Here is a 27,512-nt window from a genome sequence, read left to right as displayed (position 1 = left end):
CAGGCAGCCTGCATATTCTGTTTGGACATACTACCCTGTACACATAGAGCCTAGGCCTGAACGGTAGTGACTCCTGCTGCAAGCATCACCCAAGCAAACTCAGGTTGGTAATCCAGATGTTTAACAAAGGATGAGATCCAGTTCACCTGCGTTAAAATGCTTAACTTGCACATAAATTTAAGCATCTAATGCAGTATCTATCCTAAAGCAAAGTTTCTAAGCTCTGTTTAAAAAAGCCTTTGAAGGATTCTTAAAGGAGGTTCTGTCCACCAGTAATCTAGGTACTAACATTAGGCTAACAGGACCTTCTTAAGTTCCCAAAAGCCCTTATTTCCTTCCATCAGCTGTATATGAGGGATGCAGACATCTCCTTTAGGAGACTGGCTTCATCAGCATCTAGAAGTTAAGTATAAATTAAGAACCTCAGGATGTAGTCTAAAGTACACCGTAAGCCAGCACTGCTGTCACAGATGAAGTCCTGACATATTCTCCTGCTCACTCTACTAGCACTCTCCTTAAACAGGCACAAATATTTATGCCCCCCCAAACTGCTTCACCAGGTGGATAATTGACAAGGTAGACTAGTTATAACTCTAAGTGATTCCCCAGTCTGAACATATCCACCTGGACTAGCATTGGAAAAGGGATGCTACAGAGATGAAAACAGATAGAAGAAAGGATTACAATTCTTACCAGCCATATATACCAGCTTGAAACATATACAAAACTACAAACCTTCATAAAAGAGATTGGATCCCTTCTCCACTGCATCAACACAAATCAACTTTGAAAACAGCTTTGATTACACTGTCAGCACAGATTGAACTGGATGCACATCAGCACTAAGTGATTGGCATTCAATATGGAAGGAGTGCATATGTGATAAGGACCTGGTGTTATAAAAAGGCCACATAAACGTAAATTAAACAGGCCCTGAGGTTGTTCTGAGAGGTTGTTAGCTGGATGGGCAGCATTTTAGCCAGAGAATTTTCATCAGCACTCAAATTTCCCAGTATATTCTGTGATTGCTCAAGCATTTTAGAGCCTAAAGTTGAAGGGAACGTAAGTCTGCGATTAGTGAGCTGCATTGTGTTTCTACCATTGCTGAGATTGCCCAAATTTCTTAAGACAGCTCAGTCCCCATTTGCCCCTAGATCAGTTCTGGGCTTCTCATAGCTAGTTTTGATACTAATAAAAATTTACATTACCTTAAATAAATCCTCTGCTTTCTTTCCAAAGGCTCGATGGTTCTGCCTGCTGCCTTCTTTGACAGCAGACTCCAAGTTTGTGAAGAGAGGCCAAATGTGGTCATTAGAGTGGATAATATAGCCATGAAGTGAGTATTCACCATCTGAGGTCAGGTAGGTATTTGCTGAATCTGAATTACTGTAACCTTATGGGAAGAAAACAATTGTAACCAGCTTTGTTTCAGTACTTTACAACTGTCATTTAAAGTCTGAAGGCATGTTTTCCTGTGTAGCTGTTAAATAGCTAGCAAATCCTGATCTTAGGATTGTATTATTTTTATGCGCAAAGATTTCTATGAAATAATTCTAAATGTCTTCTCATTCTTAAAGGAGCAGGTACTTTGTTTATAAAAATAATTTAGATGCTGAAGGATATAGATAGGCACCAATTTTTTATTTCTGTGTTTGGTTGTTTTTTTTTTTTGGTGGTGGGTTTTTTTTTCAAAAACAGAGTACCTCAGTTACTACACCTGATATTCAAGGGAGAGTATCAGAAGTTCCTCATTCTTGACTGCAATTTTCTTTAGATTATGGCTTCTTTTAAATTCAAGCTTTTTCCAGTATGTTTTGCCTTTAGGGCTTTTTCTAACAGAGCTGAAAGCCGCCTCTATTTCCTTTTCTTGGCACTTGACCATTTCAAGTCTTACTATGTAAATGATGTATATGGAAACTTGTAACTACATAGCGCAGACTGAAAAAGTTAATCCTAATACTGACTCCCTCGCCTACATACACCTTCGAGCGCTGTTCCTGTTGGGCACCAAAATTTAAGCTGTTGTCCATGAAGAGGGACACATTCCAGAGCTCTCTTTGTTAAAACCCTGATTCTCTGCTGAAGATTGTGACTCTGCATTGCTGCAGCAGGGAATGGAGTTTGGTCCTTAGTTTAGATAGAATCATAGAATCGTTTAGGTTGGAAAAGACCTTTAAGATCATCAAGTACAACTGTTAACCTAACAGTACCAAGTCCACCACTAAACCATGTCCCTAAGCGCCACGTCTACAGGTCTTTTTAATACCTCGAGGAATGGTGACTCAATCACTTCCCTGGGCAGCCTGGTCCAATGCTTGATAACCCTTTTAGTCAAGCAATTTTTCCTAGTATCCAATCTAAACCTCCCCTGGCACAACTTGAGGCCATTTCCTCTCATCCTATCAGTTGTTACTTGGGAGAAGAGCCCAACACCCACCTCAGTACAACCTCCTTTCAGGTAGTTGTAGAGAGCAATAAGGCCTCCCCTCAGCCTCCTCTTCTCCAGGCTAAACAACCCCAGCTCCCTCAGCCGCTCCTCATAAGGCCTGTGCTCCAGACCCTTCACCAGCTTTGTTGCCTGTCTTTAGACATGCTCCAGGACCTCAATGTCTTTCTTGTAGTGAGGGGCCCAAAACTGAACACAGTGTTCAGATGCAGCCTCACCAGTGCCATGTACAGGGGACAATCACCTCCCTGCTCCTGCTGGCCACACTCTTCCTGATACAAGCCAGGATGCTGTTGGCCTTCTCGGCCACCTGAGCACACTGCCGACTCAAATTCGGCCAGCTGTCAACCAACACCCTCAGGCCTTTTTCCACCAGGCAGATTTCCAGCCACTCTTCCCCAAGCCTACAGTGTTGCGTGGCATTTTGTAACCCAAGCACAGATTATACACCTGAGCTGCTACGCTGCTCACTGGGACTGCCCACACAACTTTTTCTTTGAAATTTGGTCCGTACTATGTCCAGAAAGCAAAAGGAATCTAGGGATTCTTCTAAGACCACCTGAATGTGTTCGTTAGATAAAGCCTGCTCCCAAATGACACAATTCCAGCTACTACTAATGAAAGCAAAGAAGCAACAATCCATTCCCCCTTCCCCCAGATCCAAGTTACCCACAATATCAAGTCAGATCCTGTGACCTTCAAAGCATCTCCTCCAGTCCTGCATGTCTTTCAGTACTATATGCAGTTGCAGGGAGGAGAAATTAAGTCACCTTGTGGTGTTTTCTCCAGTAATCCAAGAGCAGCACATGCATCAAGGAGTCTTTCTGTTCCACCCACAGAGGTTCCAACCTCATTTGCAATATCCACAGCCTTCAGTGGACCTTTATCTTTCAGATGATCAAACACCTTCAGCTTAGAGGCTACAAACAGAGCCTACACATGGGAAAAAAAAACCTGTTAGCATGTTGTGTTTAAAAGACTGCAATCAAGAAGGAAAAGAACTATACCTTTGGCCTAGAATTATTCTACACAAGTACTGTTCTTTAAGAAGTGCAACACAGTTTAACAAAACTCCTAAAAATTGCTATGATACCTCTCCTTCCCTCCTAAGGGGTTTCACTATCTTAGTGACAAGTAACAGAATTTTTAACAGAGGTGTTTGGGAGAGAAGGGAACTCAAAATATACTGGAACTCAGCCTACAGATTTCATACAGAAGATCACCTCTTCATTCAGATATTTAGCATATCCCCATCCATAAGCTTGTTCCGTAAGGAGAAAAAGAGATTAACTTTGAGAGTAAGGTCTGGTACTATGTGTCTATATATTGTATCATCTTCATCCTCTTTTCACATTTCTAATAAGATCATCGAGTTATTCTTGTTGAATATGTTTCCTCTGTTATTCTAATAAGAACATATAGCTGGGATTTATTATAATCCAGGCTTTCACAATACTGAGCCACTTGCATCTAGTCCACAACCATTTGGCTTCCAAGACCTGCCCAATCTTTGGACTGATATCACCTGGAAAGTATAAGAACAGGAAAGAGAAGGTGAGAAGATGATAAGGTCAAAAACTTGGCTGACCCAAATCACTCTTTCTACCATTCTGTAATTCTCAGTTCAAGGAGGATGGGGGTGGGGAATAAAACAAAGAAGAAAAAAACCCAGAGGTCTGAGTACGGATCAGACTATGCAAATTCAGAACATATTAAGTTTGAGAAAGTATAGTTTAACCCTGATCCCCTCCTGTTCTGCAACAGCAGCTGTTCAGAGTAAAATAGGTGGCAACATCTTTGCCTGCAGGAGATTTCACTCTGCTTTATGAAGTCCTTGAAACAACACTCAAGAATCAAAATGAAATAGAACTTGAGAGCTTTTGTGAACTAAATGCTTTTGTGCTCTTATCCCTATTTTACAAGTGAAGAGATGATGAGTTTTGTCAGATCACAGCAAGTGTTCATGGCAACTGGTAATTAATTTTGCAAAGATCCAAGCCCTGAGGAAAAAAAATTCCCACTAGTTCAACATGAAACTCAGCACTTCATACTATGACTTTACCCTGGATTAGTGGGAAAGGAAAGCTTCTGCTTCTATTTACGGCCTCCACCATCCTTCACTGCACAAAACCAAATTTGGCATCACATCACTGGAAACAGTGTACATAATGTGCAACAAAATGCTGATGATTCTCTTTTTTTTTTTTTTTCTTAAACTGAAGAAATGCTAAGCATCATCTCACCCATTCAAATACATCAAGACTTGCTCCTTGTGTATCTATGGATACACAAGGAAGTTCACAAACGTGGAAATCTCAAGGCTGCTTTATTCCAAATCTCTCAATACTGCTTTGCATGCCTGCAAGCAGCATGCCCACAGGTCTACAGTGACCACACTATGGTTTTCCTTCAGATCCAAGTACAACTTTTCAATGTTTCAGCAAAACCACTGTGCACTGTCTTGTGTGTTTCCCTCCATCCTCTCTCAAGTTTTAACTTTAGTTCCAGGTTTGTCATTTCACTGCCACTTTAGCAGTTTTTTCACCTCTTCCTAAAACATGAATGACTTGATGGAGATCAGTGATCTATTAGAATGATTGGTGTTCATTTCTCCTTCACGTTCTTCACTGTTGTCTTCACTACACTGGAGCTGTGAGTAGAAAACTTGGCAGCACTTAAAACATCCAGCTACTTGTTTCCCATCACACTTGGCTGCTACACAGAGCATGTGACCTTCTGTTTCTAAGCTGTTATGTGTATGTCTCCATCAGATACTGCATGGAGATTAGCAGCTAAACATACCTGGAACATGAAACAGGGTATAAAAAAATAATCTCCTTGATAGGGAATAAAAAAATTAAGATCTTCCACAGAATTCTAATGCTAAGCATTAAAAGTTATAATAGAAATATAAAACTGTGACAAGAATTGTGTACGTTAAGTCAGATAAATTAACGATATTAAATGCTTTCTTTGCAGAGTATATAAAGGTAACTTCCTGCTTGATTGTGCTCTTGTGATCAGTAAAAAAAAACAAAAAAACAATCAAGAGACAAAAATTTTTATCAAATAGGTACTTGAAATTTCATAGAACAGACAAAAGCAAATACCAAAAAAACCCAGTGTTTGCCATGCACCAGAAGTTTCAGCTATCTTAGATTCTCTGGTACTTCAGTGGTCCTTTTATACTAATTATTAATACATTCTTACACTAGCTCAAGTATTTGACATTACCTGCTATATACTGAAGTCAAATGAAACAATCACATCAGTCAGCAATGTAATGAGTAGTTTTATTTTTTCCCTTACCTTTGAAGCTCTAAAACCATCCAACAGCTCTAGAATTTTAGACGGAAGTTTTGCTCCACTTTCTGACACTCCATTCTGATTTTCCAAAGGTACCATAAAACCAGTTCTGACACTAGAACTGGTTTCGAAATTGTAAAGAGCTCCAGAGGAACACATCCCACTGCTGTCCAATTTACTAGTACCTTTGTGCTCTGTGAAATTTGAAGATTCACTTTCTCCATCACTTAGGTTCTCAAAAGTATCCACGGAAGGGATAGAGTCATACTTTTTACGCTGTACATTATGTTTAGGGGGCGGATAGTACAATTCTGCTAGCTTTTTGCAGAAGTGATTCAGAGGAAATCCCACCACATTCAAGAAGTCTCCGTGGACATACTCAACTAACATTCCACCGAGGGCCTGGATTCCATATCCACCAGCCTTGTCCCTAGTGGAAAGCAAGCAAAAACGACATACATCTAATTAAGGTTAAGAGTAAAGGTAGCACAGAACACAAATAATCCACCAGTACTGCAGAGTCTAGAATAAAGACCAGTGTACTCAAGTTACAGGTGGATTAAATCTACTAGTTAGGCTCAACACTTCAATTTATAAATCATGAAGTAAATATAAAGGTCAGTATTGCTACTTGTCGTGGTTTAGCCCCAGCCAGCAACTAAGCACCACGCAGCCGCTCGCTCACTCCCCCTACCCCGATGGGATGGGGGAGAGAATTGGAGGAGTAAGAGTGAGAAACACTCCTGGGTTGAGATAAGAACAGTTTAATAATTGAAATAAAGTAAAATAGTAATGCTAATAGTAACAGTATAATAATGATAATAATAATAATGATACACGAAGCAAGTGATGCACAATGCAATTGCTCACCACCCGCCGACCGATACCCAGACAGTTCCCGAGCAGCGATCGCTGCTCCCCGGCCACCCCCCCCCAGTTTATATACTGAGCATGACGTCATATGGTATGGAATAGCCCTTTGGTCAGTTTGGATCAACTATTCTGGCTGTGCCCCCTCCCAGTTTCTTGTGCGCCTGGCAGAGCATGGGAAGCTGAAAAAGTCCTTGACTAGCATAAGCAGTACTCAGCAACAACTAAAAACATCAGCGTGTTATCAACATTCTTCTCCTACTAAATCCAAAACACAGCACTATGCCTGCTGCTAGGAAGAAAATTAACTCTATCCCAGCCGAAACCAGGACAGTATCCACCCCTTATTCTATACCATCTACGTCATGCACAGGCCCTCCCCTTTCCAATGTGTTCTAATTAATCACCACCGCTTTCCCTATCTTGATATACACACAGATATCATTCCCTTCGTCTATGGCCCATCCCTCTAAAATGTCCATTGAGTTCATTTAGCCCATGACTTTGGGTTCCATCTGTTATCACAGTCTTTCAGAGCAGGAGAGGTGGTGTGCAGTGTTGGACTGTTGCATGCTGAAGTCAGTTCTCATTCCAACATGGTTTCATCAAAGTTCATTTTCATTAAGCTGGGCAATTCTTACTGCAATACCATTGATGCGGCATATAGCAATCATAATATATAGTATTATATACTTAATATTAACCTACTATATTATTATATTAACATGCAGTTAAGAGATAACATATAGTTAAGAGATAACATACAGTATTATAAAGCAATTAATATTATACAATTCAGTTCATTGGCTATTTTCACCCAAAATCAAATTCCCTTGAGGTACACATTGGGCTTCCCCATCCTTTCGCATTACCCACCAAATGCACCCAGGTCCTTGAGCAAAAGCAATCCCACGAATGGGTTTGCCTTTGCCAGAGGGGGAAGTAACCCAGACTGTCTTCCCCAGCATATTTTTCATGTGCACTACAGGAACTTTATCTCCTTCTACAGTACGTAGAAGTTTTGATTGGGCAGGGCCAGCTCGATTGGCAGATCCCCTGGTGTTGACTAACCAGGTGGCTTTTGCTAAATGCGTATCCCAATGTTTAAACGTCCCACCACCCATTGCTCTCAGGGTAGTCTTTAACAATCCATTGTATCGCTCAATTTTCCCGGAGGCTGGTGCATGGTAAGGGATGTGATACACCCACTCAATGCCGTGCTCTTTGGCCCAGGTGTCTATGAGGTTGTTTCGGAAATGAGTCCCGTTGTCTGACTCAATTCTTTCTGGGGTGCCATGTCGCCACAGGACTTGCTTTTCAAGGCCCAGGATGGTGTTCCGGGCGGTGGCATGGGGCACGGGATATGTTTCCAACCATCCAGTGGTTGCTTCCACCATGGTGAGCACATAGCGCTTGCCTTGGCGGGTCTGTGGGAGCGTGATGTAATTAATCTGCCAGGCCTCCCCATATTTATATTTCAGCCATCGTTCACTATACCCAAGGGGCTTGAACTGCTTGGCTTGCTTGATTGCAGCGCATGTTTCACACTCATGAATAACCTGTGCAATACTGTCCGTAGTTAAGTCCACCCCTCGGTCACGAGCCCATTTATACGTTGCATCCCTTCCTTGATGGCCTGAGGCGTCATGGGCCCACCGAGCTATAAATAATTCACCCTTATGTTGCCAGTCCAAATCCACCTGAGCCACTTCAATCTTAGCAGCCTGATCTACTTGCTGGTTGTTTTGATGTTCTTCAGTGGCCCGACTCTTAGGTACATGAGCATCTACATGACGAACTTTTACAACCAGGTTCTCTACCCGGGCAGCAATATCTTGCCACAGTGCGGCAGCCCAGATTGGTTTGCCTCTGCGCTGCCAGTTGCTCTGCTTCCATTGCTGCAGCCACCCCCACAGGGCATTTGCCACCATCCATGAGTCAGTATAGAGATAAAGGACTGGCCACTTTTCTCTTTCAGCAATATCTAAAGCCAGCTGGATGGCTTTCACCTCTGCAAACTGACTCGACTCCCCTTCTCCTTCAGCAGTTTCTGCGACTTGTCGTATAGGACTCCATACAGCAGCTTTCCACCTCTGATGCTTTCCCACAAGACGACAGGACCCATCAGTGAACAGGGCATATTGCTTTTCATTTTCTGGCAATTTATTATACAGTGGGGCCTCTTCAGCACGTGTCACCTCCTCCTCTGGTGATATTCTAATGTTTTTTCCTTCTGGCCAGTCCATGATCACTTCCAAGACTCCTGGGCGACTGGGGTTTCCTATTCGAGCCCGTTGTGTGATCAGTGCCACCCACTTACTCCATGTAGCATCAGTTGCATGATGTGTAGAGGGGACCCTCCCTTTGAACATCCAGCCCAACACCGGCAGTCGGGGTGCCAGCAGGAGCTGTGCTTCAGTACCAACCACTTCTGAAGCAGCTCGAACCCCTTCATATGCTGCCAGTATCTCCTTCTCAGTTGGAGTATAGCGGGCTTCGGATCCTCTGTATCCCCGACTCCAAAACCCTAGGGGTCGACCTCGAGTCTCCCCTGGTGCTTTCTGCCAGAGGCTCCAGGTAGGGCCATTCTCCCCGGCTGCAGTGTAGAGCACATTTTTAATATCCTGCCCTGCCCGGACTGGCCCAAGGGCTACTGCATGAACTATCTCACGTTTAATTTGTTCAAAGGCTTGTTGTTGCTCAGGGCCCCATTTGAATTCATTCTTCTTCCGGGTCACTTGATAGAGAGGGCTTACGATCTGGCTGTAATTTGGAATATGCATTCTCCAAAAACCCACAACGCCTAAGAAAGCTTGTGTTTCCTTTTTGCTAGTTGGTGGGGACATAGCTGTTATTTTGTTGATCACATCCATTGGGATCTGACGACGTCCATCTTGCCATTTTATTCCTAAAAACTGGATCTCCTGTGCAGGCCCCTTGACCTTACTCTGTTTTATGGCAAAACCAGCCTTCAGAAGGATTTGGACTATTTTCTTTCCCTTCTCAAAAACTTCTTCTGCTGTGTTGCCCCACACAATGATGTCATCAATGTACTGCAGATGTTCTGGAGCTTCACCCTGTTCCAGTGCTGTCTGGATCAGTCCATGGCAAATGGTGGGGCTGTGCTTCCACCCCTGGGGCAGTCGGTTCCAGGTGTACTGAACACCCCTCCAGGTAAAAGCAAACTGGGGTCTGCACTCTGCTGCCAAAGGGATGGAGAAAAATGCATTAGCAATATCAATTGTGGCATACCACTTAGCTGCCTTTGACTCCAGTTCATATTGAAGTTCTAGCATGTCTGGCACGGCAGCACTCAGCGGCGGTGTAACTTCGTTCAGGCCACGATAGTCCACTGTTAGTCTCCACTCCCCATTAGACTTTCGCACTGGCCATATGGGACTGTTAAAGGGTGAGCGAGTCTTGCTGATCACTCCCTGGCTCTCCAGTCGACGAATCAGGTTATGGATGGGAATCAGGGAGTCTCGGTTGGTGCGATATTGCCGCCTGTGCACAGTTGTGGTAGCAATCGGCACCTGTTGTTCCTCAACCTTCAGCAACCCTACAATCGAAGGGTCCTCTGAGAGACCGGGCAAGGTGGACAACTGTTTAATTTCCTCTGTCTCCAAAGCAGCTATACCAAAAGCCCACCGGTACCCTTTTGGGTCCTTGAAATACCCTCTCCTGAGGTAGTCTATGCCAAGGATGCACGGAGCATCTGGGCCAGTCACAATGGGGTGCTTTTGCCACTCATTCCCAGTTAGGCTCACTTCAGCTTCCAGTACAGTTAGCTGTTGGGATCCCCCTGTCACTCCAGAAATACAAATGGGTTCTGCCCCTCTATAGGTTGATGGCATTAGCGTGCACTGTGCACCAGTGTCCACTAGAGCCTTATACTCCTGTGGGTCTGACGTTCCAGGCCATCGAATCCACACAGTCCAGTAAACCCGGTTGTCCCTTTCCTCCACCTGGCTGGAGGCAGGGCCCCTCTAACACTGGTCACAGTATTCGCTGTTCACTTCCTGTAAATGTGAATCAAAAGTCCCCTGATCAAGGTCGGAAGTAAAATTAGCCCTCTTACTCTGTCTTGGGAACTGCTCACTGGAAACTGGAGCTGCAATTTTCCTGGGAGAACCGCCTTTTCTAATAGTTTTTCCTTGCAACTCACGCACCCGTGCCTCTAAGGTTGAGGTGGGTTTTCCATCCCACTTCCTCATGTCCTCTCCATAATCACGCAGGTAAAACCACAGGGTGCCCCGTGGTGTGTATCCTCTATATCCTCTCTCTTGAGCATAGGGACGTTGACTCCTAATGGCTGAGACACTGGTCCGTGCAGGTGGGGAGTAGGACAGATCCTCTCTGAGTTGTTGGAATTCTTGGCACAGTTTTTCCACAGCCGAGACACAGGCCCGTAGGGAGGAAGAGAGCTTTTCTTCGTAGTCCCGGAGTTGTCTAGCCACTTCATCCACCGTTGGTGCCTCGTCGTCTTTCCAGGCTAGTATTGCCAACGAGTTGGAATACGATGCTGGTGCGCTCCGTACCACCTTCCGCCACATGGATTGTGTGCACCTGACTTCATCTGGGTCTTTGGTTAACCGCTCATCATTCAGGTCACTGTAAATCACCTCCAGCACGCCTAATTCCCTCAGGTACTGGATACCTTTCTCTACGGTGGTCCATTTGCTTGGGCGGTATAAAACATCCTCCTTGAAGGGATACCTTTCCTTCACGCTTGACAGAAGTCGCCTCCAGAGGCTGAGCGGTTTTGCCCCTTTTCCAATTGCTTTGTCAATGCCCCCTTCCCTGGAAAGGGATCCCAGCTGCTTGGCTTCCCTACCCTCTAAATCCAGGCTACTGGCCCCGTTATCCCAGCATCGGAGCAGCCAGGTGATGATGTGCTCGCCTGGATGACGACCAAAATCTTTTCGCACATCTCGCAGCTCACTCAGGGATAGGGATCGGGTGGTCACCATCTCATTTATGGGTTCTTCCTCCTCTGGTTCTCGTGATGGCCCTGGTTCATCTTCATCCCTTACTAAACGAACTGATTTCCTCGTGTATTTTTTCTTCTGTATAGGGGCAACTGATACCGGCGCAGGTTGGTTCTCTGGTTTAGCCACAGTGTCTGTCACTGGGGTTTGAGTAGCCGCAGTGCTCATGGCTGTGGCTGGAGTAGCCACAGTGCCTGGGGCAGGGGTTTGAGTAGCTGCAAGGCCTGTAGTGGGGGTTGGAGTAGCCGCAGGGCCTGTAGTGGGGGTTTGAGTAGCCACAGTGCTTGTTGTTTTGTCATCAGATCCAGAGACCTTCTCTTTCTTTTGAGGGTACTGATTAGCGTTGACCACGGCTCGATAGGCATGGGCCAGTCCCCAGCATGTTGCAATGATTTGTGTCTCTCTGGAGCTACCAGGGTGACAACATACTTCTTCCAAATACTTTACTAATTCTTCAGGATTCTGCACTTGTTCAGGGGTGAAGTTCCAAAACACTGGAGGTCCCCACTGCCCTAGGTACTTGCGCATACGTTCCCACACACCCTGCCACTCATAACTATCCAGCCTTGGGGTAGATCTCTGGATGGTATTTTTAAACTGCTTACTGACCTTTATCAAAACGGAAACAACATTCCCAAGAATTATCAATAGAAGTATCTTAACTGCCCAGGGGTGTTCAAGATACAGGAAAGTTGTTGTAATGAAGGAGGAAACATCATAGAAGAAAGCAGCAAAGGTGCCATTCTGTATTTCCTCCACAACAAGCCTCTCAGAGTAAGAAGTATAATTGCTAACTCTCTCTATAAGATAGTACCAGAAGTACAGTAGTGACTTCTGTATGAAACCCAAATACCAAAGAATGCTCAAGGTCAGGGTTTTGATAAGGAGCCTCCCAAGCAAAAGATCATGAATCACTGCAGAGCATAGCACACTACACAAACTGACAGCAAGCTTTAACGCATGCTGCAAAAAAAAGAACATGGTGCAGATCAGAAGAACTAATATCGTGACCGGCAACTGTTAACAGACTCCTTAATACACTCTGGTTAATCTGTTGTTATCTCAAACCCTTCGAGCCCCACGTTGGGCGCCAAAAAGGACTGTCGTGGTTTAGCCCCAGCCAGCAACTAAGCACCACGCAGCCGCTCGCTCACTCCCCCTACCCCGATGGGATGGGGGAGAGAATTGGAGGAGTAAGAGTGAGAAACACTCCTGGGTTGAGATAAGAACAGTTTAATAATTGAAATAAAGTAAAATAGTAATGCTAATAGTAACAGTATAATAATGATAATAATAATAATGATACACGAAGCAAGTGATGCACAATGCAATTGCTCACCACCCGCCGACCGATACCCAGACAGTTCCCGAGCAGCGATCGCTGCTCCCCGGCCACCCCCCCCAGTTTATATACTGAGCATGACGTCATATGGTATGGAATAGCCCTTTGGTCAGTTTGGATCAACTATTCTGGCTGTGCCCCCTCCCAGTTTCTTGTGCGCCTGGCAGAGCATGGGAAGCTGAAAAAGTCCTTGACTAGCATAAGCAGTACTCAGCAACAACTAAAAACATCAGCGTGTTATCAACATTCTTCTCCTACTAAATCCAAAACACAGCACTATGCCTGCTGCTAGGAAGAAAATTAACTCTATCCCAGCCGAAACCAGGACAGTATCCACCCCTTATTCTATACCATCTACGTCATGCACAGGCCCTCCCCTTTCCAATGTGTTCTAATTAATCACCACCGCTTTCCCTATCTTGATATACACACAGATATCATTCCCTTCGTCTATGGCCCATCCCTCTAAAATGTCCATTGAGTTCATTTAGCCCATGACTTTGGGTTCCATCTGTTATCACAGTCTTTCAGAGCAGGAGAGGTGGTGTGCAGTGTTGGACTGTTGCATGCTGAAGTCAGTTCTCATTCCAACATGGTTTCATCAAAGTTCATTTTCATTAAGCTGGGCAATTCTTACTGCAATACCATTGATGCGGCATATAGCAATCATAATATATAGTATTATATACTTAATATTAACCTACTATATTATTATATTAACATGCAGTTAAGAGATAACATATAGTTAAGAGATAACATACAGTATTATAAAGCAATTAATATTATACAATTCAGTTCATTGGCTATTTTCACCCAAAATCAAATTCCCTTGAGGTACACATTGGGCTTCCCCATCCTTTCGCATTACCCACCAAATGCACCCAGGTCCTTGAGCAAAAGCAATCCCACGAATGGGTTTGCCTTTGCCAGAGGGGGAAGTAACCCAGACTGTCTTCCCCAGCATATTTTTCATGTGCACTACAGGAACTTTATCTCCTTCTACAGTACGTAGAAGTTTTGATTGGGCAGGGCCAGCTCGATTGGCAGATCCCCTGGTGTTGACTAACCAGGTGGCTTTTGCTAAATGCGTATCCCAATGTTTAAACGTCCCACCACCCATTGCTCTCAGGGTAGTCTTTAACAATCCATTGTATCGCTCAATTTTCCCGGAGGCTGGTGCATGGTAAGGGATGTGATACACCCACTCAATGCCGTGCTCTTTGGCCCAGGTGTCTATGAGGTTGTTTCGGAAATGAGTCCCGTTGTCTGACTCAATTCTTTCTGGGGTGCCATGTCGCCACAGGACTTGCTTTTCAAGGCCCAGGATGGTGTTCCGGGCGGTGGCATGGGGCACGGGATATGTTTCCAACCATCCAGTGGTTGCTTCCACCATGGTGAGCACATAGCGCTTGCCTTGGCGGGTCTGTGGGAGCGTGATGTAATTAATCTGCCAGGCCTCCCCATATTTATATTTCAGCCATCGTTCACTATACCCAAGGGGCTTGAACTGCTTGGCTTGCTTGATTGCAGCGCATGTTTCACACTCATGAATAACCTGTGCAATACTGTCCGTAGTTAAGTCCACCCCTCGGTCACGAGCCCATTTATACGTTGCATCCCTTCCTTGATGGCCTGAGGCGTCATGGGCCCACCGAGCTATAAATAATTCACCCTTATGTTGCCAGTCCAAATCCACCTGAGCCACTTCAATCTTAGCAGCCTGATCTACTTGCTGGTTGTTTTGATGTTCTTCAGTGGCCCGACTCTTAGGTACATGAGCATCTACATGACGAACTTTTACAACCAGGTTCTCTACCCGGGCAGCAATATCTTGCCACAGTGCGGCAGCCCAGATTGGTTTGCCTCTGCGCTGCCAGTTGCTCTGCTTCCATTGCTGCAGCCACCCCCACAGGGCATTTGCCACCATCCATGAGTCAGTATAGAGATAAAGGACTGGCCACTTTTCTCTTTCAGCAATATCTAAAGCCAGCTGGATGGCTTTCACCTCTGCAAACTGACTCGACTCCCCTTCTCCTTCAGCAGTTTCTGCGACTTGTCGTATAGGACTCCATACAGCAGCTTTCCACCTCTGATGCTTTCCCACAAGACGACAGGACCCATCAGTGAACAGGGCATATTGCTTTTCATTTTCTGGCAATTTATTATACAGTGGGGCCTCTTCAGCACGTGTCACCTCCTCCTCTGGTGATATTCTAATGTTTTTTCCTTCTGGCCAGTCCATGATCACTTCCAAGACTCCTGGGCGACTGGGGTTTCCTATTCGAGCCCGTTGTGTGATCAGTGCCACCCACTTACTCCATGTAGCATCAGTTGCATGATGTGTAGAGGGGACCCTCCCTTTGAACATCCAGCCCAACACCGGCAGTCGGGGTGCCAGCAGGAGCTGTGCTTCAGTACCAACCACTTCTGAAGCAGCTCGAACCCCTTCATATGCTGCCAGTATCTCCTTCTCAGTTGGAGTATAGCGGGCTTCGGATCCTCTGTATCCCCGACTCCAAAACCCTAGGGGTCGACCTCGAGTCTCCCCTGGTGCTTTCTGCCAGAGGCTCCAGGTAGGGCCATTCTCCCCGGCTGCAGTGTAGAGCACATTTTTAATATCCTGCCCTGCCCGGACTGGCCCAAGGGCTACTGCATGAACTATCTCACGTTTAATTTGTTCAAAGGCTTGTTGTTGCTCAGGGCCCCATTTGAATTCATTCTTCTTCCGGGTCACTTGATAGAGAGGGCTTACGATCTGGCTGTAATTTGGAATATGCATTCTCCAAAAACCCACAACGCCTAAGAAAGCTTGTGTTTCCTTTTTGCTAGTTGGTGGGGACATAGCTGTTATTTTGTTGATCACATCCATTGGGATCTGACGACGTCCATCTTGCCATTTTATTCCTAAAAACTGGATCTCCTGTGCAGGCCCCTTGACCTTACTCTGTTTTATGGCAAAACCAGCCTTCAGAAGGATTTGGACTATTTTCTTTCCCTTCTCAAAAACTTCTTCTGCTGTGTTGCCCCACACAATGATGTCATCAATGTACTGCAGATGTTCTGGAGCTTCACCCTGTTCCAGTGCTGTCTGGATCAGTCCATGGCAAATGGTGGGGCTGTGCTTCCACCCCTGGGGCAGTCGGTTCCAGGTGTACTGAACACCCCTCCAGGTAAAAGCAAACTGGGGTCTGCACTCTGCTGCCAAAGGGATGGAGAAAAATGCATTAGCAATATCAATTGTGGCATACCACTTAGCTGCCTTTGACTCCAGTTCATATTGAAGTTCTAGCATGTCTGGCACGGCAGCACTCAGCGGCGGTGTAACTTCGTTCAGGCCACGATAGTCCACTGTTAGTCTCCACTCCCCATTAGACTTTCGCACTGGCCATATGGGACTGTTAAAGGGTGAGCGAGTCTTGCTGATCACTCCCTGGCTCTCCAGTCGACGAATCAGGTTATGGATGGGAATCAGGGAGTCTCGGTTGGTGCGATATTGCCGCCTGTGCACAGTTGTGGTAGCAATCGGCACCTGTTGTTCCTCAACCTTCAGCAACCCTACAATCGAAGGGTCCTCTGAGAGACCGGGCAAGGTGGACAACTGTTTAATTTCCTCTGTCTCCAAAGCAGCTATACCAAAAGCCCACCGGTACCCTTTTGGGTCCTTGAAATACCCTCTCCTGAGGTAGTCTATGCCAAGGATGCACGGAGCATCTGGGCCAGTCACAATGGGGTGCTTTTGCCACTCATTCCCAGTTAGGCTCACTTCAGCTTCCAGTACAGTTAGCTGTTGGGATCCCCCTGTCACTCCAGAAATACAAATGGGTTCTGCCCCTCTATAGGTTGATGGCATTAGCGTGCACTGTGCACCAGTGTCCACTAGAGCCTTATACTCCTGTGGGTCTGACGTTCCAGGCCATCGAATCCACACAGTCCAGTAAACCCGGTTGTCCCTTTCCTCCACCTGGCTGGAGGCAGGGCCCCTCTAACACTGGTCACAGTATTCGCTGTTCACTTCCTGTAAATGTGAATCAAAAGTCCCCTGATCAAGGTCGGAAGTAAAATTAGCCCTCTTACTCTGTCTTGGGAACTGCTCACTGGAAACTGGAGCTGCAATTTTCCTGGGAGAACCGCCTTTTCTAATAGTTTTTCCTTGCAACTCACGCACCCGTGCCTCTAAGGTTGAGGTGGGTTTTCCATCCCACTTCCTCATGTCCTCTCCATAATCACGCAGGTAAAACCACAGGGTGCCCCGTGGTGTGTATCCTCTATATCCTCTCTCTTGAGCATAGGGACGTTGACTCCTAATGGCTGAGACACTGGTCCGTGCAGGTGGGGAGTAGGACAGATCCTCTCTGAGTTGTTGGAATTCTTGGCACAGTTTTTCCACAGCCGAGACACAGGCCCGTAGGGAGGAAGAGAGCTTTTCTTCGTAGTCCCGGAGTTGTCTAGCCACTTCATCCACCGTTGGTGCCTCGTCGTCTTTCCAGGCTAGTATTGCCAACGAGTTGGAATACGATGCTGGTGCGCTCCGTACCACCTTCCGCCACATGGATTGTGTGCACCTGACTTCATCTGGGTCTTTGGTTAACCGCTCATCATTCAGGTCACTGTAAATCACCTCCAGCACGCCTAATTCCCTCAGGTACTGGATACCTTTCTCTACGGTGGTCCATTTGCTTGGGCGGTATAAAACATCCTCCTTGAAGGGATACCTTTCCTTCACGCTTGACAGAAGTCGCCTCCAGAGGCTGAGCGGTTTTGCCCCTTTTCCAATTGCTTTGTCAATGCCCCCTTCCCTGGAAAGGGATCCCAGCTGCTTGGCTTCCCTACCCTCTAAATCCAGGCTACTGGCCCCGTTATCCCAGCATCGGAGCAGCCAGGTGATGATGTGCTCGCCTGGATGACGACCAAAATCTTTTCGCACATCTCGCAGCTCACTCAGGGATAGGGATCGGGTGGTCACCATCTCATTTATGGGTTCTTCCTCCTCTGGTTCTCGTGATGGCCCTGGTTCATCTTCATCCCTTACTAAACGAACTGATTTCCTCGTGTATTTTTTCTTCTGTATAGGGGCAACTGATACCGGCGCAGGTTGGTTCTCTGGTTTAGCCACAGTGTCTGTCACTGGGGTTTGAGTAGCCGCAGTGCTCATGGCTGTGGCTGGAGTAGCCACAGTGCCTGGGGCAGGGGTTTGAGTAGCTGCAAGGCCTGTAGTGGGGGTTGGAGTAGCCGCAGGGCCTGTAGTGGGGGTTTGAGTAGCCACAGTGCTTGTTGTTTTGTCATCAGATCCAGAGACCTTCTCTTTCTTTTGAGGGTACTGATTAGCGTTGACCACGGCTCGATAGGCATGGGCCAGTCCCCAGCATGTTGCAATGATTTGTGTCTCTCTGGAGCTACCAGGGTGACAACATACTTCTTCCAAATACTTTACTAATTCTTCAGGATTCTGCACTTGTTCAGGGGTGAAGTTCCAAAACACTGGAGGTCCCCACTGCCCTAGGTACTTGCGCATACGTTCCCACACACCCTGCCACTCATAACTATCCAGCCTTGGGGTAGATCTCTGGATGGTATTTTTAAACTGCTTACTGACCTTTATCAAAACGGAAACAACATTCCCAAGAATTATCAATAGAAGTATCTTAACTGCCCAGGGGTGTTCAAGATACAGGAAAGTTGTTGTAATGAAGGAGGAAACATCATAGAAGAAAGCAGCAAAGGTGCCATTCTGTATTTCCTCCACAACAAGCCTCTCAGAGTAAGAAGTATAATTGCTAACTCTCTCTATAAGATAGTACCAGAAGTACAGTAGTGACTTCTGTATGAAACCCAAATACCAAAGAATGCTCAAGGTCAGGGTTTTGATAAGGAGCCTCCCAAGCAAAAGATCATGAATCACTGCAGAGCATAGCACACTACACAAACTGACAGCAAGCTTTAACGCATGCTGCAAAAAAAAGAACATGGTGCAGATCAGAAGAACTAATATCGTGACCGGCAACTGTTAACAGACTCCTTAATACACTCTGGTTAATCTGTTGTTATCTCAAACCCTTCGAGCCCCACGTTGGGCGCCAAAAAGGACTGTCGTGGTTTAGCCCCAGCCAGCAACTAAGCACCACGCAGCCGCTCGCTCACTCCCCCTACCCCGATGGGATGGGGGAGAGAATTGGAGGAGTAAGAGTGAGAAACACTCCTGGGTTGAGATAAGAACAGTTTAATAATTGAAATAAAGTAAAATAGTAATGCTAATAGTAACAGTATAATAATGATAATAATAATAATGATACACGAAGCAAGTGATGCACAATGCAATTGCTCACCACCCGCCGACCGATACCCAGACAGTTCCCGAGCAGCGATCGCTGCTCCCCGGCCACCCCCCCCAGTTTATATACTGAGCATGACGTCATATGGTATGGAATAGCCCTTTGGTCAGTTTGGATCAACTATTCTGGCTGTGCCCCCTCCCAGTTTCTTGTGCGCCTGGCAGAGCATGGGAAGCTGAAAAAGTCCTTGACTAGCATAAGCAGTACTCAGCAACAACTAAAAACATCAGCGTGTTATCAACATTCTTCTCCTACTAAATCCAAAACACAGCACTATGCCTGCTGCTAGGAAGAAAATTAACTCTATCCCAGCCGAAACCAGGACACTACTAAGGGTGAGTAGCCTAAGGTCTTTATGCTTCAGATGGTCCAAGTGCCAGTCACCTAAGCAGGAGGTACCTCAGCTGACTGCAGTCAGATTGCATTACCACAGGTTACCCGGCAGTCTCCAAGTCCTGACTACCAAAAAGGTAACAGCAAGCAGAGCAAGCGCCACTGAGACCAACAATGCCACTGGGTCACCCAGCTGCATACTGATCCTAGCTCTATTCCTCAGGAGGCTGACAGGCCTTTAAGAATACGTTAGCTCCGAAAGGAGCTCACACTGAAGAAGACAACTTAGAACTCAAACAATTTTAGTATGCATCTTGCGGATCTCAGTCATAGGAATACCTCAAATGAGGCTCAGGAAGACAGCACTTTCTTGGGGAGACAAAACCTATTCAAATACAAAATCCACTACTGTCCCATTCAGCCCTATCCAATTTTTGTGTAACTCTCTGAGATACAAGTAGACTTGTGGTTCACAACACTGTGCTCTTAGATGTCATGGTAATAGCAGTAATTTTGCACAGGAATGTACTTTCACAGAAAATAACCATGGAAATCTAACTTGTCTTTAGGTGCAATTATGCAAATTCCACTGTGTGGAATGAAAATGCATACAGGCAGATAAGCTGCAATAGACCCAACAATTTTACTGTTCATGTTTAAGGAACAAGGCAGTTAGAAGTATGCTTACTACATGATAACACCAGAATCTGAAAGCCTAAGTCAGCAAGCTTTGAAACCAAAGGTCAGTCAGGCTCAGATCTATTAACCTCAATAGTACAGAACTACACAAACTACTTGTGAAAAAAGGTTACTACACAAAGAAGATTGTAGCTTTTTCATCTTACGATTTCATCAGAACAAGCTAGTCACATTTTTAGAACTTATTTCTGGATTCAACTTTCCGATCATCTCCTAAGAGAAACAGAGGAATCAGTATCCCAGCAAATAGCATTTTTGAATTGCTATAAACTAGGGAATGGGTCTTTTCTTCTAATCTTGCATTTTAAGCACCACTGTATAGCTTTGTTGTTGCTTACATTATTCCTTCTTTTATAACATTAAGACCTACACCATCTAAATTAGGAATATTGTAATAACTAAAAAGTCTTTTCATTTTCAAATGAAGTAGCAGTCCAGTAGGATGAAGTCATTCTGGTATATGCTGACAGGGAGGCAAAAGCCACTGTGACCATCAAAAGTAGTGGTATCATACTGCCAGCAAGGCCATTAACACAATTGGCCACACCTTGTTTATTATACAGAACTTTTATGTTCTGGCATTGGATCCTGAGTAGGATTCTCTACTACAGCTACAGCTTCTAGTCCAAAAGCATGAGGCTATGTAGTCAGTAACAGTTCCATTGATTTTTCAACAAGTGTCTTCCATGCTAAAACCCAGAATGTATCAGTATTTACACAGCTCTCGTAACTAGCTCTGGCGAATATGACTGGCTTTTGTAACTGGATACTTTTATTAGCATAGCACTAACTTTAAGGCTTCATTTATAACACTACGCACAACATCAGTTAATTTCTATTATATAAAAAAATACAAGTCACTTTAAAGGCCTTTTGACAAACAATAAGATCACTGCTGCAACCAAAACATTTTTCAGTAACTGACTGTTGTAGGGGATACATGATTTCAGCAGGAATGTGTGCAACATCCACTGATTAAAAAACAAACAAAAAAACCCAAATTGGTTTAGCGGTGGACTTGGTAATGTTAGGTTAATGGTTGGACTGGATGATCTTAAAGGTCTTTTCCAACCTAAACGATTCTATGATTCTAGATGGCTGGTCAGCATACACACATCATGGAACCAGTCAGAGGTGTTTCCATTTGCAAAGAAACTTGCAAAGGAGCAGAGGTAGGCAGGTACAAGAGAAAGATTTGCTAGTAAGTTCTGGTGAATGTAGAGCAACTATTACATACAGAGGAGTCAACCGTAGCAACATGATAGGTTAAAAGCAAAATTCAAAGTTAATTCTAGTGTAAGAACAGTACAGCTCTCCTTACTTTTGTAATCCTGCACCTGGAAGATTTTTACTCTTATGCTTTAAGAGCTGATAACCTCAAGCTATCCATGAGCTAATTTGTGCTGTGAGACTATAATTATTCATAAAATCAAAAAGATACATTTGCTATAGCTTTGAAGGAAATAACTCTTAAGAGAAATCATACAAGGGAAGAAAGTTAGACATTTACATTCTACATTTTGAGATAGTGCTTCTCCCTCCTCCCTTGTTCATACTTTAAGTCAGCTATATACTTTTAGAATTAGTTCCTCTGTCACTAGTGACTGACTTTTAAAATACTATCTGCCACTTTTGTCCTTGCTATAAAAAGAACTCAAACCAATCCTCAATAGCACAAAAGAGTCAATTTTCTTTTAATTTTTCATGCGATCATTAACTCTTGTATGACTTCACAAAATTAAGTCACCATTAAAAAAAAGAAACAAATCATCACTTGAACTGCAACAGTGTTTAGAAAAACCTGTATGCACTAATGTGTAAACAGTATGGGTGGCCATGGAAGAAGGGACAGAAAAAACCCAACCAAACAAAAATCTCCATAAGATACTTACTGCTTTGCAAAATTTATAGAACACTATATTTAGTAGTTCCTTCCCAAGGCCAGAGCAAATGCTTCCTATCCTCCTGATTATATGAATGAAGGTTGATTGGCTTCTGCGCCAGAGTCATGAAATACATTCTTTGAACCTTTGGTCCCTGAGAAACCCTTGCTGTCACACACCCTGTTTAGCACAATGAACAGAATTACCCAGTGCTGCTCATGAGCCATCTGGTGCAGCACAGCACTACTAAAGCATATTTTCTTCCAGAGGAAATAATCAGAATATTCAAAAATATTTTTTAACCTGACATTCTTCCTAAAAATCCATGGTCATTTCTCCTTCTAACTGCAACCTTCTCATCAGCTGCATACTAAAGATCACCTTCCAGAAACCTAACTAGGAACTTCTGTTACAAATTGTATTCTTGCCAAAAGATTCTTCTCTGCATGATCCAATTTCGCTTCAGTCTCGTTAATAAGCTGGGAACTTTACATGTTCAGAAAGCACGCCTCATTCACACATAAGCACTTAAATAAATCCAAAGTCTACACTGGTTTCTCTTTCCCCAGTAAAACATGACTATATTGTTTTATAGCACAAATTAGTATAAAAAACACCACAACTGATACTCTTACACAGTCAGAATTGAAGTTACAGAGCCAAAAGTTCACCTCAGATCACCAGCTATACAGTCCACAGTGCTAACTATGGCCTGATATGCCTTCACTAAGCTTCAGCTGACACAAATGAAAAGGCAAATTCCATAAAGTCAAAAAATATTCCTTGTCTCCAAACAAGTACTTTTTTTTTTTTTTTTTTAAACAATCTAGTCAACCTCATCTTAGGAGTAGTTAAGCATTCTGTTCTCATCCTATTTCTCCTGTGGAATCAATGTTGTCTGTATGTAGTATATTGCAAAGGCAGAGGAAACACATAAGCTGAGAGAGAATTATGGCATAAGAACACGTATAAGCTGGCCACAAGAATAAGTGAAAATTAAGTTGGCATTTCTTGCCTCAGAACAGTGCTATTTTGATAAACTAAATAAACCAAGTTGCAGCTTCTTTCAGTAAAGTAATACAAAGTAATACCCTGATTATCCAACACTCACTCTATTCAACTGTTTTACAGTGAGAACTATCCATTGTCTCAGGTATCCAAGCTCCCCAAATGCCTCTGTTAACAGGGAGGTAACTGTATATTGCATGAGTGCTTGCTCTAATCCAGAGTACTTCAACAGTCTTCACTTTTCAAATTGTTAGGGTACTAAAAATGTAGCTCACTTTTCCTGGTGGAATGATAGTTCTAGACAAGAAAAACAGAATAACCACCTTACATCACCCATACTATCATTTACCATATATACACAGCAAAATTTCACAGAACACAGGACAGAATGTTTTATGCTGGTGGCTAATAACATACCCTAAGGCCTATTCTCAAGTACTGTGTGATAGCTTCAGGGTCTTACTTACATTGGCTCCCCACTATGAATGTACTCCCATAAGAGCTCTTCAGACAGGTCAGAAAATTTTACTTTAGTCTCTTCATAGAAATCAGTAACTTCTGTCTCTAGCTGATTATCTACAGAAAGGAAGAGGTCTTATTAGAAACAGAAACTGTAGTTTAGAGAGCATAACATCTCAGTTTTATTGCAGTTTGTATTCATTTGACATTTTTGCTTGGAAAACATTAAAGACACTACACAGATGTATGAAATGACTAATGCTTTTTAGGGACAGTGGACTCATAACTTCCCCCAAAAAGGAAAAGCTTGCATTTTCAGCCTCTGCAGTCCTATCTTGGGGCTAACAGGTTGCCCTCCCTGTGTGGGATGCACTCTTAAATTAGCGATGCTTATGCAGAACTAGCATACACATCCAGCACTGAGTACAAAAAGGACTACAAACACCCTTCTAACTTTATGACTGTTGTCAATGAACTCTTTAACAACACATCATAGTTAAACATGTAGCTGTTGCAAATGCTTGAATGTGAATGTGCAGCTGTATCTGGTACTGCAGTCAGGCATCCCAACTGAAACTAGGACATAAGGTAACTCTCATCTTGAGTAGGAAGCCAAGTCAGACTGTATATGAAAAATTTCCATCCTGTTTCTCCACTTGTACAAGTTCTTATGAGAATAACTTTTAATGAAAATACTGAGTTTTAATAAAATGACACATGTACCTTTACTGCTGCAATGTACAATAGCCACTCCTGTGAACACACTGTGCTCTTTCCCACTCAACCTGTCAGGGAAAAAATGTGCATTAAGCCACACTTTTAGGAAATCGGTCACGTGCAAAAATGTTCTACATGATTATGTTACTACAGTCTGACAAACAGACCATTATATTAATACATCACTTGATGGCTCTGACATGTATCCTAAATAAATACATTTTATACTATTTTTTTATTTCAATTATAGGTGAAAAGACATTGGCAAAACAAAAAAAATACTATCAAGAGATTTAGTCATTTCAAGTCTCCAAAATCTCACTCGTACCAATGTCCACAATTTAGAAAAGTAGTCCATGGTATCAGCTTATTTAGCGTACATCAAGAGAATTGACTATTTCAAATGCATAAGAAAAAGCCAATCAGCATAAACACTACGATTACAGGCACCTTCACTGAAAGCTGGAAATAAATAGCTAGCTGATGCAAGTTAGACTAAACAAATGACAAGCAACTAGAGCTTTCATACTCATTTAATCCAGACTGGCCGCCAGGGATCCCATGGCAAGCTAAAGTAACACATCCAGAGTACAGAGGAAGAGAGCCTATATGCACTTACCCCAGACCCATGTGCTCGCTCTTGCAGTGGCTTCAGAGCGCCACACTGTGGCCGATTAATTTTGAGGCCTTTAAATTTATTAAGCCAATGTGTAAGCAATGGAAGTATAATAAACAGCATGAGAACTTGAATCTTTGACGACACTAATTAAGGAATAGTCTCTTAGAGATTAGCCAGGCTATTATTTGATGTGATCAGAAGCATCTCGCACTCTTACTATCCCCCCCAAGATTCCACATAATTAATTTTAAGATGAAAGAGTGAATGAAAAGTTTAATCTGACACCTTGCATATATGCAAACAGAATCATAGAATCATAGAACGTTTTGGGTTGGAAGGGACCTTTAGAGCTCATCTAGCCCAACCCCCATGCAGTGAGCAGGGACAGCTTTAACCAGATCAGGTTGCTCACAGCCCCATCCAACCTGGCCTTGAATGTTTCTAAGGATGGGGCCTCCACTACCTCTCTGGGCAACCTGTTCCAGTGCTTCATCACCCTCACTGTAAAAAATTTCTTCCTTATATCCAGTCTAAATCTATTCCTCTTTAGTTTAAATCCATACATTGTCTGCATTTTTTCCTGTTCATATAGAACAAAATTAAGATGAGTTCTAAAAACCAAAATTTTTAGCGCATTTCATATCCATGATTCCATGATTAAGAGACTGACCTACTGAACTTAAAAAAAAAAAAAAGCCAAACATTTGAGTGTGTTAGAAGTAGACTAAGCACTGTAAAAAAAACCCTAAAACAAACAAACAAAAAAAGTACTGGTTTTGAACTAACCAAACTTGGCATGATTTCAAGCAAAAACAGTGAGAAGTCTTTTGGCAGACAGACTCCTTTGGGAATCTCCTACTAATAACATATGCTGCTTTTTTTTTTTTTTTTTTAAAGACTGCTACTTTTACGTTAGCAACATGCCATAAAGGATCAAAAATTCAGCCCAAGTCATCAATGAAAAAAAAAAAAAAACCAAAACTAAAATAGACTTACAGAGCAAAACTCCAAAAACTACTAAGCCACTTGTATTCTTTCTTTATGAGATGCCCGAGTTAGAATGTAAACTAGTAAAGCAAGCAGTGCACCTTTTGTGTATTTCCCTCATAAAACAGAAGCGTGACTAGTGGATTCATCACACCTCATCCTTCAGAAAGGAGGTGACTAGAGTTATTTAGTTATCCTTAAAGCAGAATCCTCAAAAAACTCCAGCCCACCATCCATGGAGAACACTCATGGAAGTAGATTTTTCTTCCTCAGTTAGAACTATAGAATTTAAAGCAATTGTCCATGGGCACATATCCCCATGTACTTTCTCGTACATGCAATATTCTTCCATTAAATGTCAAGCCTCAAACCACTTCTACGATGGTTCTGTCCTCTTTCCCATCTCATGATTCCTCTCCATGTCTCCCCTTCCTGTACCAGCTGAAGCATGCATACAGTCTTGTGATAAGTGACTCTGAAAACTAATCCAAGTGAAAACAAAATGGTTCATTATGTCCCTATCAGCTTCCTAAGGTGAAGGGGCAAGAGCAAGCAGCTGTGGGTAACATAAAAGCTGGTCTAACTTTTTCAGTGGCAGAACTGGCTTACACCATTTAAAAATGATTGAAAAATTTGTGTCCATGGAGTTCTTCATATACAACAAGGAATCTGTACAGCTCCTTTTAGAACAGCTTAATAGACACATTTGGAATCTTACTTGAAACTACAGACCTTGACAGCATCCTATACGCATCTTGCTTATCAGCTGGTTTCTCCAGGATCTGCTCATCCACAGTCTAAAACAGAAAGACAGAGTGAGCGTGCTGCTTTTTTTTACTTTTCAGAAACTGAGGTCAGAAAGGACATTTAAACCATGATTTCAGCCAGAGCTTCAAACATGAGTCTATGGAGTAGAGCGAGAAGCACAGACACTTTGTAGAACAGGTAATTTAGTGTCAAGCACATGATGAGTGCAACACTCTACCCTCCAGTGGCTGCAGCTCTCAAACCAAAGGGTAATTCAACAACTTCTGCCCTTAACCGTTCACTGTCTCTGTGGAGACAACAGGTATAAAGCAATGCCCGCTACAAGGCACAGCATTGAACAGTTCACATAATCTGGACTTCCTGACAGTCAACAGTTGCCTGAGAACAGAATTCCCATTACATACTAGAGGATCCAAGTCAACAGTCATGCAATACTATTGTCTCTGCAAAAACAGCAGCAAGGCTTCTAGCACTCAAGATACCCAAAACTGCCTTGTTGGGGAAAAAAACCCTTAAAACCCACCCCCACAAAACCTAAGAGACACATCATATTGCAGGTATAACTTCTCAGTGAAGACGGTTTCCAAACTTTAAGTTTGAATCTCAAGATACAAGTATTTTCTACACTTGTCATAAATTAAAACAATGCTAAACCACGTAAGACTTCTTACCACAATAGTGTCTGCTCCTATGACAATATCAGGTGTTCTCAGGTGTTTCTGCAAAGGCATAAAGAAAGAAGGTATTTCTCAAAAGAG

The 27,512-nt window shown here is 43.6% G+C and overlaps 1 protein-coding gene across 6 annotated transcripts in view; it reads right to left on the bottom strand.

Annotated features, from left to right (window-relative positions):
* ASMTL (acetylserotonin O-methyltransferase like) overlaps window positions 1-27,512 on the bottom strand; it is a 40,668-nt gene that overhangs the window by 9,484 nt on the left and 3,672 nt on the right. For 4 of the 6 annotated variants that reach the window (XM_075705470.1, XM_075705462.1, XM_075705453.1 and 1 more), the window contains exons 3-9: window positions 27,426-27,473; window positions 26,719-26,783; window positions 24,387-24,448; window positions 23,672-23,780; window positions 5,756-6,182; window positions 3,217-3,379; window positions 1,209-1,393 (exon numbers count right to left, since the gene is read on the bottom strand). In XM_075705470.1, coding sequence (XP_075561585.1) covers window positions 1,209-1,393; window positions 3,217-3,379; window positions 5,756-6,182; window positions 23,672-23,780; window positions 24,387-24,448; window positions 26,719-26,783; window positions 27,426-27,473 — 1,059 coding nt within the window. The remainder of the gene's footprint in view (window positions 1-1,208; window positions 1,394-3,216; window positions 3,380-5,755; window positions 6,183-23,671; window positions 23,781-24,386; window positions 24,449-26,718; window positions 26,784-27,425; window positions 27,474-27,512) is intronic. The other 2 variants (XM_075705477.1, XM_075705486.1) reach the window with 2 other exon arrangements.

Source organism: Pelecanus crispus, chromosome 1, assembly GCF_030463565.1.
Source record: "Pelecanus crispus isolate bPelCri1 chromosome 1, bPelCri1.pri, whole genome shotgun sequence".
Lineage (NCBI taxonomy): Eukaryota > Metazoa > Chordata > Aves > Pelecaniformes > Pelecanidae > Pelecanus > Pelecanus crispus.
Note: the sequence above shows the minus strand (reverse complement) of the source record. Positions and strands in the feature narration are given on the sequence as shown.